Raw genomic sequence first — 13,842 nt, forward strand, 5'->3', positions numbered from 1 at the left:
GACGGTTATGCTTGTTTTGAACACTTTGTGAATAGGAAAGTGGCTTTTGCGGTATACAATCTCTAATTACACATGTAGTACCATACCCAGGAGTCAAACAGCATTTTGAGGATATACATATATAGATACATATCATCAAAGCACGATGCCATTTTGGCTGACGTAGACAAGAACATGATGTGATACTCTGACGAAACACAGCTTTCAAATCTTTATATGTAGACAAATAAGCACAAATAAACACAAATACTAGTATAGGATGATTCTAGGACCGTCTGCAGTCTGCCCTGAACCTCTATAGTCAGCAAACCGCGACGGCCCGGACTTTTTCATTGTTTACGTCTCAGAAGTGATGATCTCAGAACGACCGGTTTTATACGAATATACTGGACGAAAAGCAGTAAGCCTTACTGCCGTTTGCGGTCCGGATGATGTATAGTCCGCGGTGTAAAGTGCGCGAAAACACGGTTGACACGACCGGGCTCGACATGTTCCAGTCGCCGGGTGTTTAACGTTTCTCACGAGAACGTGCCAAACTGTTAGCCTCCATAGCATGCCAAAACTGGGGGGTTTGGGGGTCTTTGGGACCTTTTATGTGCTATTTTCTGATTGCATATAGACAACATAGCCGGCCTGAATGAATTACCCCCGTTTTAGAACTGGGCTAATCAGAAAACAACCGAAGACCACCAAACCCCCTGTTCTATTAGCCTGCTACGGAGGCTACCAAACTGTGGGGCAACCTGCCCCGGGCGGACTCAGCAAAAGAGACTGAAAAGTTTCGAAATCTTTTTTTATTTGCTTCCGGGTACCGGTTTATGTATTGTTTTGGGTGGCTAAGCAGTGGATTTGTGTGTCTGTTTGTCCGGACAGAAGAGGTTGACAGCACGTGGGTGGCATAAGATTGTATGACAGGCAGAATGACAGGAGATCAAAAGGTCAGACACAGACAGTGCTGAAGGTCACGAAAACAAGAAAAGTGCTTACCGGTAGATTTGTTGTTATTTTTTCATAGCGTAAGTGTTCCGAACTTACATGTTCTGTACTTTGACCGTTTCCAAGGTCACTGTTCCAGGTGTTTTATGAGAAAACCCTGCTGTTGTAAAACAAAACAAAACAAAACAAAACAAAGTTTGACTTTTAAAAAAGTAGCAAAGGCCTGCGATCGGCTCATCACTGACAGAATTGGCATTATGATTATAAAATAATAAGGTATCAATTACAGTGCAGTTATCTTTTTAAAGTGCCATTCTTTACCTATTGTGTAGAACGGACGATTTCAGGCCAGCTATTGTACAAGATAGGTCAGATATCTGTAAAATATCAGCGTCCCATCCTGATACCGTTTTTAAATCTGTCCATCACAGTTAATTAAGAATCAATTAAGAGGTCTTAATTACCAATGTACCAAAGGAAGGGGCGGGAGAGATCTTCATTTGAGATTGGGGACGAGACTGGGTTCTATGGGAACCGCATGTGGACGTCGTCGTCGTTCCCAGGGGCTGGTCGATCCATCACTTGTTGGCGACAGATTATCAGATCCGCAGACAACAATGCAAATGTCGTCAGTTTAACTGTGATTTGGCGATGTGTGTGTGTGTGTGTGTGTTAGGACAGTACATACGTATAGGACAGGAGGGTGACAAGTCTGTGCTATTCCTCTTGTCCTCTGACTGTCATTCAGACCCTACATTCACAAAGACCTTATGCAGAATTCATACATGTCTTTTCAATATCAGCAAAGGTTTATATTCCCTCCTTCATGATCAGTCAACACTAACCTTGGCAAAATCCGCCCTATATTTCGGCTAATTAAGCCTGAACAGTCCTACACGATAATGGCAGTCTCTGTCACATAGGGCACTTTTATAGTCTTAAATTCTCGTCGGTGAAGAATGTTCTTGGCTTTTCTTGGGATAACCAAGGAGGTTTAAAATCAACCCCCCATGGGATAACGTACAGACCAGGGGCTTGTTAACCTCGAACCCAGGCGCCCCATACGGTGGCTACCGAAAGTGTGCCCACATCACGTTGCATCTGATTCCCGACTACCGGTCCCGGCCAGGCGACAACACCCCTGCCCCTCCCCCGCGGTTCCCACCTGCTGCCACTCTGTCTTCCCTGTCACCTCCCTCCCATCTCCGGGAACGTCGCCGGCTATTCCTATCCTCGTTACCGCTGATGTCCCGACCGTCGCGCTGTTACGACGTTTTGACTGTTGTGTTTCCAAACAAAAAACAACGTCTGCCGTTTTTATCCGTTGTTTTCGCCGACGACTGAGACCCAATAGCGTTGATGTCGGCTGGCGTGTCCGTGGGACGGGCGAGCGTGTACGGCCGGGATCAGGCTCCCAGCGGGGCGCCCGGCTGCGCGGCTCGGGGGACCAGTGGGGGTCCGGCGGCACCTGTCGCACCCACAGCCCCGAAAAGTGCAGACACGCGCCCCGCCATAACAGACCGCCGCTGACCCCGTTCCCCAGGCTTACGTCACATTACAGCCGGTCTGTTCGCGAGCATTCCGGCCTCAGTGGTGAGTCCGTAACCTCCAAACAGATCTTTCGGTGGCTGCAAAGTCAATTTGGCCATACAGTACCCATTTGTCAGGGAATAACCATTTGCCAACCCAAGTTAGGCTGGCGAAAAAAAAAAGATACCAGTGCAAAAAATAGAGCCCGAAAAAACGCCTAAAATAAGCTGGAGCCTAAAACCTCTGCATGGAGAGTAGAGTAGCCTGGAGTCCATCCCTACTAGCTATTTGTAGGACTAGCTATTTGCTAGTAGTCACCGCCGCCCTACACTCCTAGAACCGGCAAACAGCTCGTAGTAGGGATGGATTCCTGGCTAAGAGTAGGGATGATCTGCTCGTACGTTTACCCCATCAGACGGCCAAACCGCCAGCCGCGCCAGGTATTCCGCCCTGCGGCCCGTACAGCTATATTTGACAATGATGTATCGCGTAAAGTTGCCGTGTGGAAGCCGGGTGATAATCACCAACACTTGCGGGACATCGGACTCCCGGGACTCTCACTAACGAGTTAATTTGTCTCATTTTAGACGGCCAAGCAGCTGCAGAAAAGGTCCTATCCTCAGGCTACCGTCTGCGACTCTTCGCGCTTTTGGTCAGCGCTTCTAAATAGAGATAGGCGTCAGTGTCTGTGGGGGGAAAGGGTTTCTTTGGTTTTATGCGGATCTCTGAAGTGTACGAAAGAAAAGACTATGGCTTCTTTAAAGTTTTCTGCAGTATTGAAATATTGATTTTCATGACATCAAACTTTTCGAAAGCATGCAATTAAGGATGTTGATATCCTTGGTCAAAGCGAGTAAAACGACCTTAACCTTCGTCTTCCCACCACCTACCCACATACCAAATATCATGACACTTCATCCATTCCTTCTTAACTTCTGCTGAACAGTCAGTCATGCAGCACAGTCCTGATGACACATGGTCCCCGGTCAGTAACCAGACGTTGCAGTAGAGTACATCGACCCCACGGCAGCCTCCAGCCCTAGCTGCAGTGTAACCCCCATCCTCCCGCGGCCTTGTGAGGAGATATATACGACAGGAGCAGGCATTCCTGTGCACTGGGCGCAGGTTCGGACCACATGGAGATAACCGCTCCCATGTGGAATCAGTTCGGCTGCATGCTTCAGTAGCTTCTCCGCCTGCCCCGGGGTTTAACATCCTCTGATGATGCACAGTCTTTAAGGAACGACTCAGGGAGATAAGACGTGACAGTCTGAGATAGGGGACCGAGTCACGGGGGACCTGTGTCTCAGCTTGTTCCCCGTTTCATTGTTTAAGAGGGTCGTCTACACAGATAGAAAGTTTACCATGATATCATTGTGTATGTCAGAGAGAGAGAGAGAGAGAGAGAAAGAAAGAGGAGAAAGAGAGAGAGGGAGGAGAGGGAGAGGGAGGGAGAGGGAGACAGAGAGAGGGAGAGAGAGGGAGACAGACTTGTTCCTCTACCTAGGCCTAGTTCCTCTTAGCTTCGCTGTTTCAGAAGAAAGGTCATCTACATGAACTTAGAGACCTTTACCACATCCTTTTGTGTGTCGAGGAGAGAGAGGCAGACAAACAGAGACAGACAGACATATTGGATATTTTAGATCCTCATACAAATGTAAAATGAATTAGGACACACATTTCACTTGTCGCCAAAGGTTCGTCTCATGCCCAAAGACGGACACTAGTAACTCATGTCTCACATTCGTCTTTTGAAAACCCTTACTACCCAGGAATAAACTTCCTTTTCCGACTAGCCTTGTAAAAAACGGTTTTCCCGGACTCCCTGTCGTGTAATCGGTTTGCCATGCTGGTGTAAATTCAAGTGCAGCACAGGCCGCACCAGTTGTGCCGACTGGTCGCTTCGCGGGCCGATAGAAGAACGATCATGTTTTACATGAGGTCGGCGTCTGATAAAGCAAGGAATAATGTCCTTGGATAAATGATACTATAAATGTCTTGTCTTTCGGAATATCATCTCCTATCCGATATAATTTAGTACACATGGATGGAGTGAAAACAAAACTGCGTGCGTGCGTGTATGTTTGTTTGTTTGTGTGTGTGTGTGTGTGTGTGTGTGTATGTCTGTGTTTGTGTGTGTTTGTGTGTGTGTGTGTGTGTGTGTGTGTGTGTTGTGTGTGTGTGTGTGTATGCATGTTGTGTGTGTATGTTTGTGTGTGTGTGTGTGTGTGTGTGTGTGTGTCTGTGTTTGTGTGTGTTTGTGTGTGTGTGTGTGTGTGTGTGTGTGTGTATGCATGTTTGTGTGTGTGTTTTTGTGTGTTTGTGTGTATAGTGTTTGTGTGTCACTGTGTGTATGTTTTTTGTGTATGTGTGTGTGTGTGTATGCATGTTTGTGTGTGTGTCTTTGTGTGTTTGTGCGTATAGTGTTTGTGTGTGTGTATGTTTTTTGTGTGTATGTTTGTGTGTGTGTGTGTGTGTGTATGTTTGTGTGTATGTTTTTGTGTGTGTATGCTTGTTTGTGTGTGTGTGTTTGTGTGTATGTTTGTGTGTGTGTGTGTGTGTGTGTGTGTATGTGTGTGTATGCATGTTTGTGTGTGTATGTTTGTGTGTGTGTGTGTATGTTTGTGTGTGTGTATGTTTGTGTGTGTGTGTGTCTGTGTGTATGTTTGTGTGTGTGTGTGTATGTGTGTGTGTGTGTGTGTGTGTGTATGTGTGTTTATACACGAGTTAGCAGCTGCTACGAAAAAAACAGTAGTGCCAAGAACACATCCTGTTGTTCTGTCTTCTGTGCCAAAGACAGGAGACTGGCCGGATCTCTGGTTACTCACATAAATCAGTACGCTCACAGATATCTGACGCTACGCTGGATCATTTGTTTTTCCAACACAAATTTTCTCTTGATAAACCGATAACCCTCTAACCCAAACATCAATCTGGTGTGTGATAGACCTTAATTAACCCTATATCAACTGGTTATCGGAGAAATTAATAAAAGCTGGACCACCCTCACCCTAAACACCAGCCGTATGTGCCCGGCTTTGCTGTGCTGTCACTACAGGCTTTCAGTCGATCATAGCCAGTCACCTACTCTCCAAGCGGAGGTTTTGACTTTGACTTCGGCGTATGTTTTGCTGTTTTTATCTAGCTTTCTTTTTGTACTGGTATCTTTTTTCGCCGGCCGAAAGCATGTTGAATACTCATACTGCCCTGCCGATGATACTGTTGCCAATTTGATACTATCTTGCCAATTTGATACTGTCTAAGTGTCTTGCCGTTTTGATACTGTCTTGCAGAAGATTGCTGTCTTGTAGCCACCAAAAGTGGCCACCAAAACCTCATTCTTGATTTTTTGAGGGTTCAAACTACCTTAAATCTCCAGTGAGAAGGAAAGGATGTCTGTCTTCCTCGGCGTGTTGTTCCATCTTTCGTCTGAGTCCAGTCGACCAGTTGTCTTTCCCCTGCCGAGTCCATCGCTCACTCCTGTCACTCTCTCATCCCCTCCGTCACACGCACATCCTTATATGGTCATCCGCCACCTACGTCACCCGCTGCGTGACGTCACGTTCTGCTGACGTCGTGCTAATTTGTGCATGTGTGTGTTTATGGTCGTCCTACGTCATCAGGGGCTAAAGTGACAGGTGCGAAAGTGCTGAAAATCACACGTTCCTATTTTAATCGTTATCAATCTTTATTATAATATCAATCGTGCAAATATAGCGCATGTACAATGGGACAAGATATTGTAAACTCATTTGCTAGAAAAATATATACATTGTTACTGTTTGCTCATAGTACTAGTACCATGGAGCTGTTATAACTTCTTCACTCATGGCTAAGCGTTTTCTATGAATAAAGAGATGACCTTGACTTGAATCTAGTCAAGCCGTGGATATATCTATGTTTGTGCTACGCTGAAGCCAACCCACTGAAATATAAAACGACAACGTGATGACATAGATGCTGTGTTTGCTATAAAATATTGTGGAAAAAAGCTGATATACTACGCCGCTAGAAACATCCGCAAAGCAATTTCTGTTTACAATTTCCAAAAAGTACTGTGTGGTTCGGTTTGTTCCTATGTCTTCTTGCAACGTAGTCCCTCTTTCAAGAAACAAGAAGCGAAAACAAATTGAAATATGTCTAAAAAAGAAGACGACGCATAATATCAGGTTATAAACCTAATCCCCATATCTGCTTGAAGACAACGATTTTTCCTTCACTCGGGTTTAGATACACAGTAGCAGAGGCGGAGCACCCCCCCCCCCAGACGTGACGGACGGTAGTTGTACGTGTCCCAGAGGCTCGCCTCCACCAGTCTGTCCTCTGTTTGTACAAGGATCCAAAGCGTAACTAAACCGTTACAGTTTTAGATAAACCCGGTAACACGCTGCCTGGAGCATTCCGAGCCGGGGAGACTGGCAGGGCTAGGGAGAAGACGGACGGGCCCGGGCGGGGGGAGGGTCGGTCCGTGCCGCGGGCCCGTCTTGTTGATGTCCCGCTGTCAGGGGCATGACGAGAGAACCCGGGTTGATGTCTGGTCCGCCGGCTAACACAAAACATTAGTGGATGTTAGAGCAACACAGTAATAAACAATCGGCCGCTTAATGTGTCTGTCCACATTCATCACTGCACGCTCTCACTCCCTGCAACCTTTTGCCCCGCGCTGGGCAGAAATACGCCGCCTGGAAACAATTTTCGAGCTATTCCCACCCGGCAGACCCCTTTTTAATCCCGCGCAAGGAACCAATTTGGTCCCTGACGGCAGGGCAGGGCAGAGCTGGCGGCCAATCATTATAAAATCAAATTTCCCCCCAGCGTCCTTGTTTAATCGGCGAGTCGCGCGCCGCGGATTAGGCTGGCAGTAAACGTGCATATGAATTACTGCGCGTGGGACGGGACCTGGCGTTCCGGGCTAGTCTATACCAAAATCATGCAAACCTCCTAGCGTCTGCTAGCCTCTGCCAGGCTTCGGGAAGTGGCTCGAAAGAGTAGAAATTGGCCAAATAGAGATAACATGCCAGGGAAGTTGTTCCGCTCAAGAGTACACTTTGCTGCTATTTGGTCAATTTCTTTTATTTCCCGCAAAGCCTGGTAGAGGCTATCTCCGGTAATCTCCAAGCAGATGTTTAGGTGACGCAAAAGACAGTATCAATCAAATTGGTCAGGCAGTATCCATTACCCAGACTGTATCCACTAGACTCATACAGTCTGGCCAATGGATACTGCCTGGCCAGTTTGATACTGTCTTTTGCGCCACCTAAACATCTGCTTGGATATTATAAATCTCCGGTCCTACCTCCCCTCCCTTTACCGACATAACTCTTACCGTCAGGGAAGGACAGAAAAACAGCAGCCGACATCGACGTCTGGAGCTTTAGACTATGGAATTGGAAAGACCAAGGAGGTTGGAGGAAAGACGGACACTGATTCGCGCGTCTTCAAATCAAACGCACTGCACAGTCAGTCACCCAGGACTTTGGATACATACAGCTCCGCGGATATCCGGGTCAAAATATTTACTTTATTTTTATTAATTGAAGATCATGCGTTCTTTTTATCATACTTTACTTTGTATCTATTTACATTATAGTATTTGCTCAATATCATTCAGTGGCTCACGACAATAACTAGATGAAATGCATTACATATACATAACGGCAATTTATCTATATACGTATTCATTATTCACTCACATACAGCAAGGACTTGCATACAGTTATTCATATAGGTAAGGTGAGTTACGAAAGCCAGAAGATAAAAAAAAAACATGATTGCATTTAGTGTAATTCAAACTATTGAATAAAACTAATAAATATTATACTAATGACATGAACGGACGGACGGTTTATCATAGTCATGAATATATACAGCGTAATAAAGGGGAATTAAAACAGTTTGGTATTCGCGGGGAGGGAATGAAAATAATTGGCCAGACCGAGCGCCGAATTAGCATGTACCTGCTAACACATGACCCGTGTGTGCGCTGGTAGAACAGTGCAAAACATGTGGCAGTAAATACGTGTTACTCTCCAAGCAGAGGTTTGGGTTTTGGGTTATTTTTGGCGTGTTTGTAGTTTTTTTTAATCGGGGTTTCTGTTTTGCACTGGAATTTTTTTTTACCCAACCCAACGTGAAAAAAAATTCCAGTGCCAAAAAGATACTTGTTACATACAAGTGTAGCAAGCGACATTCTGACATAATAAAGTCTTTACATTTAATATCTAGCACATAAAGAACATTGGTTGTTCAGCTATAGTCTCCGGACAATGATAGTACCCTGATGTAACCGTACTGTTTGGGCAGAATAGCGGTTGGTTGTCGGTCTGTGTTTGAGTCAGACGTGAACTTGATCGCCCCGAGGCACTTCTGAGTGTCTCTCCTGTCCTGTTTGGACACATGATTCAATTTGTAGCCGCCTTCCTCAAGTGAGGCTTAAACCGTGTTTACAGACCAGCCTTACCGGGTTTGACATACTGGATGCCTGCAGGCTTTAGGGCGGATACTGCCGTATCACATCTCAACCCACGGTCTTATCATATGGATCATCACGCTAAACTGTAGATGGGTCAGTCCCAAACTCCCCGCCAACAAAAGACGATCCCGGGAATAAAGAGGAAACAATTTTGGTACATCCGCTGTATCGTATTCTAGGCGTGTGTGAGTGTTCCGCTCTCTTGTGACGGCGCTGAATTGGCGTACTTACTCCGACAAAAGGCGCTGAGAGGAAAGGATAAAACAGGAATTACTTTTATTTTCTAGTGCTAACGTCCTGATACGAGCGTCACACACATGTACATGTGTTGCAGCTAAATGAGCTCATTACCACCCCTAGGCGTGTTATGACAATTAACTACTTAACAAGTCAACTCTAAAAACACGTTGGTTGTCTTTAGTGACCGAGCGCGTGTTTGATAATCAATAGATCAGAAGTGCTTCTCGGAATGTAAATAATTTATTCAACTCATTGCTTTTGTAAATGGCGTTCCAGGAATTCTGGAGGTCCTGAGAGAGTGTTATTGGGGAGGGGTAAGCTGAGTTTAGGGCCGTGCCCGTGACTTCTGAGGGTCACATAACTACACAGCGCAAACAAGACGCTTCCGATACAATTTAGATACGCGAAGAGAATCGGTCAAGAGAGAGGTTCGCGGGCGGCCGTGACCGGCGGGTGAGATATTTGGTGACAAGTCGCTAATGTCCGTCTTCTTGTCAGGAAACACGTCAGATTGTTTGCCCAGAGCGTTTTGGCAGAGGGGTCCGCATTACTGTGAAAACACTGATCTTCTCCGCCCCCGGAAAGATATCTTTCGCGCTACAAGCGTGGATTTATTTGTCTAAGACTCTATGTGCTTTTCCTGCACACAAACCCGGGCTGGCGACCAGGGAAATAGCCTCATCTGGCCACGGTAAGGTCCGGATTTCTCCCAGACCACAATATCAGGGTTTGCCGCCGCGTGTATCAGAAATATCCCACCTACCCAAGAAGTGAGGTCGGCCAGGAGCGGAGTGGTGAAATGTAGCCGGGAGGATGACAGGGCGAGGCGGGCGGCTCTACTGATTAGTCGGGAGGAGTTGGGAGCTCAGCCGCTTGGGAAGTCCTTCCCGCGATGACCGAATGTGATAACATATCCGTCTGGGCTCAGCCGCGATGACAGAGGAATCAGAAAACTTTTAGTTCCCACATTACATTCACCTATATAAGAATAACAACGCCTACTCAAATTCGCGAAAAAAACTACAACGGAACTTAACGCAATCACGTCACGTGTGCGTCAGTTGGTTCAAATCTCGACCGTCAAGAAAAAGAAAAAAAAGGTTCACTCAGGAAATGTGTAAAAAAAAAAGGAACCACCAAAGAGCTTATAGGGAGAACCGCTAAAAATTAAACGGGCCCTGATCATGCACTCATGCGAGAAATGACTTCCTCCATTCGCACCCGAGTCCGAATTGTCGGCTCGGTGGTGGCGAGGCGAGAGTAATTATTTCCCATCCGGCCCTGGTAGCGGCTGGCGTGCAGGCTGCCCCAGGCACACACAGTCACACATGCGCGCTGAGGCCGCACGGTGGCCCATTCCACTGTCAGCTACGCTTGACTTCAGACCTCCGTGCGTCGCCTAGAGCTAGAACAGGAGACAGCCGTTCTCGGACCACCTTGGAGAGCCGAGCTACGCCGGGTCGCGCCGCCACAAGCTTGGATTACGTCCGTACAAACGTCGTAACCCCGTCGTGAGGAACCCGTGAGGAGTTCGCAGCGGATCGCGCGACTGCCTGTCTGCCTGGGCCTGTACGGAAGGATTTGAATACTGCCGCCTAGCTCGGATCGGGAGCAGCCCGCGTGTGCGAGCACGCCACAGTTCTGTATGTTGCCCTCCTGAGAGAGTGAGAGAGAGAGGGAAAAAGTGGACACAGTTACGGGTGATTGACGTGTTTTGTGTTTATGGCCGCGGAGAATGGTCTCGTTCCCACCGAACATCTTCGCGTCACGAGCAGAGGCGTTACGTCCGAGTCGAGTTACGAATTAAAGCCGATTGTTTGGAGCTCGCTACTATTAATCTGAGCCGGGGAGTCGCGGAACAATTGGCAGGGACACTGGCGTCCCCCCAAGTTTGCAGAGTACGAGCTGGGAGCCAGCTGACCTGCTACATGCGGTAGGGACCCCGGCAGCGAGGGACGCGGGCTCTGGGGCGGTCTATCCGGGACAGCGGAGATAGCGCTATGCCTACCCTCAATGTCATCTTGGTGTTCCTGTTATACGCGCTCGTCTCGACTTGTTCTGCTACAGCAAACCAGTGGCTGTAAGTCCGCCCACTCTCTAACCATCCTTATGTGTGTGTGTGTGTGTGTTTGTGTATGTGTGGAGGTTTTTATATGTCAACATCGTTTCCCTGCGGTGTCACACATGTATGTACACATGCCCCGGTTATGGTATTAAATATTATATCGATATTACTAATGTCATCCAAGACTGATTCCTACAGGAAAAATATCATACAAGACGTGTGTGCGAGTGTGTTTTGTTCTATGTTGTAGTTCAGAACATGTACGTTGTATGTAGCATAGGGCCTGGGTTTTCTGGTAATGTGTGTAGTTAGCTGTGCTCTCGGCTTTCTTTCTGGGTGCCGGGCCACCCGTTGTCGTCGCTCGGTCTGACCCGTGTCCTCTTCCCGCCCGCAGGCGCGTCGCGGCCTCGGCGGTCAGCGTGAGGACGGAGGACGCCTGCGAGAAGCTGCACGGGCTCATCAGCCGACAGGTCCAGATATGCAAGCGCAACGTGGAAGTGATGGACAGTGTAAAGGAAGGGGCTCGCATGTCCATAGAGGAGTGTCAATTCCAGTTCCGCCACCGCCGCTGGAACTGCAGCACGCTTATCAACAGACGAGGCCCTGTGTTCGGAAAGGTCCTGGAAGAGGGTAAGTGTGACAAGCATTTACTTTTCCTCGTTCGATATGTGTGTTTATAACGTTGTTACAACCGCGCATGCAATTCTCTCTCAGTCCGCTAGTCATGCAATTTTCCTTTCTCTTCTTGTTATGTTTTTTTTTCTTTCATTGTCCTTCTCCGTTAATTCCACTTGATCGTTCCGTAATCGAAGGCTCTCACAGACATGTTGCTAGTTATGTGGGGAGGGGATTTTTGTTGTCTCTCATGCCGGCGTCTCTCCCACTCTGCATCTGTACTGTTTGCCCTCGCTACATCGCGGCTCAGACCCGCTGCGTTCTCACCCTCGAGTGTTTGAGAAGCTGCTTGCTGAAGTTCACTTGTCCGCGCTCCAGCCCCGACTGTCTCCAGTTGTAGGGACCTCTTGCCTCACGGCTCGTGTGTGGACAGTGGATTGATCCACTCTTCTTCTCACAACCACTAACGAACCAACTGGTTGCCCCGGACACTGCCAAACGAAAACACGCCGCTTTTATGCTCCCACACTCTGCGAAGTTGTTAAAACGCAGGCAATTTCTTAGAACACAAGAGGTTTAAAGTACAACACATGCTGCTTTTATCAAATGATATAAGGGCAGACCAAGGTATTCTAGCTTCTCCTAAATTTGTCCGCGGACTGAACGTTGTGTGGCGGTTGGGACGTGTAGGGTGAAGCGGTCACACTCCGGCACTAATTTTGTGTTGACGTCCGCGTATTGACGGGTTGCCCTCCCTATTTAGGGGACCTCTAACCTCGTACTCCACGCAGCCATTATTAGCCCCGGCCAGGCGCGGCAGCATGGCTCAGCCGTACTTGATAGTGGCCGTGCGGCGACTCTTGACCGCCGAATCATTCATAACCCTCACCGCCACCAGAGAGCCAAGTGGCGGCTTGTCACACAGGAATGTACGGCGGCCAGCCCTGCTTTCCATCCGCACAAACTAGCTCCTACTTCCTAAAAACGTCCTCTCTTCTAATATGTATAATCCCACGGTTACAGGGTTTGTTTATATGTTTATTGGCGTGTCTGTGTTCCTTCTGAAAATGTGGGTTATGTGTGAGCTACTAGTACAGACGTCTGAACCTCACGCTAGCTGTTCTGTTAAATCTCACAATGTCAAGTTCGCGAGTAGTCAGGTGTGACGTTGAATGTCAGTCCGTGTTTGTTTTCGCTGCTCTCGGAGCACAGTTCTGTCTCTGGAAACACAGATGGATACACGTCTGTACAGGGCCACCCTGTCGGGCCATCATGTCTTCAGTCCAGAACGTGCTTCAGTCAGCAATATACAACGAGGTTATGAAAAAGTCAAGGACAACTCATTTTTTTTATTACATCGAGGGGGTATGCTTTTGGTGGTGTTGTTTATTTGATCCTGGCCATGATAAGTAAAATGTTCATCAATGGATGTTTTGTGGTTTGTCGCTTTTGAGAGGGTCTTGGCCAGAGCAAGGAGTTATTAGGGGCCTCCTAGTGGCTTCCTTCAAACTGCAGGTGTTTGTTTCTTTGTCAATTGGCTGTTGTTGAAATACCCCTTTCTTACTTTTTCATATTTTTGATACAACATACATGTTTGATACAATTATTTCTTAGTCTGTATTCATGAACTTAGAAATCTGAGTCTCTGTCTTGTCAAGGAGCTTCAACAAGATACAACGTTGACATGCTTTTTGTAAAAAGACCACTTGTCTAAGAAGACCACTTCCTCGGTTCCTTAGTTGGTCGTCTTACTTAGACACTTTTGAACTTTGTTCCCTGTACGCTGGAAGCGGCGTTCGTGAACCTGGCCACCTACCGGCCTCCATGTGAACTACAGGTGGTTGTTTGTAAGTTGGCTGTTGTTGAAATGGTATGTTTTTGTTGCAGGTACGCGGGAAGCGGCGTTCGTGCACTTGGCCACCTAGCGGCATCCTTGTGAACTGCAGGTGTTTGTTTCTTAGTTGGCCGATGTTGAAACCCTATG

General features: G+C 47.3%; 1 protein-coding gene across 1 annotated transcript in view; it reads left to right on the forward strand.

Annotated features, from left to right (window-relative positions):
* The first annotated feature begins 10,476 nt into the window (after window positions 1-10,476).
* Window positions 10,477-13,842, forward strand: part of LOC109484151 (protein Wnt-4-like) — a 23,687-nt gene continuing 20,321 nt past the window's right edge. The window contains exons 1-2 of the mRNA XM_019787378.1: window positions 10,477-11,258; window positions 11,638-11,873. Coding sequence (XP_019642937.1) covers window positions 11,179-11,258; window positions 11,638-11,873 — 316 coding nt within the window. The 5' untranslated portion in view covers window positions 10,477-11,178. The remainder of the gene's footprint in view (window positions 11,259-11,637; window positions 11,874-13,842) is intronic.

Source organism: Branchiostoma belcheri, unplaced genomic scaffold, assembly GCF_001625305.1.
Source record: "Branchiostoma belcheri isolate BF01 breed outbred unplaced genomic scaffold, Haploidv18h27 scaffold69, whole genome shotgun sequence".
In the NCBI taxonomy this organism is placed as follows: Eukaryota; Metazoa; Chordata; class Leptocardii; order Amphioxiformes; family Branchiostomatidae; genus Branchiostoma; species Branchiostoma belcheri.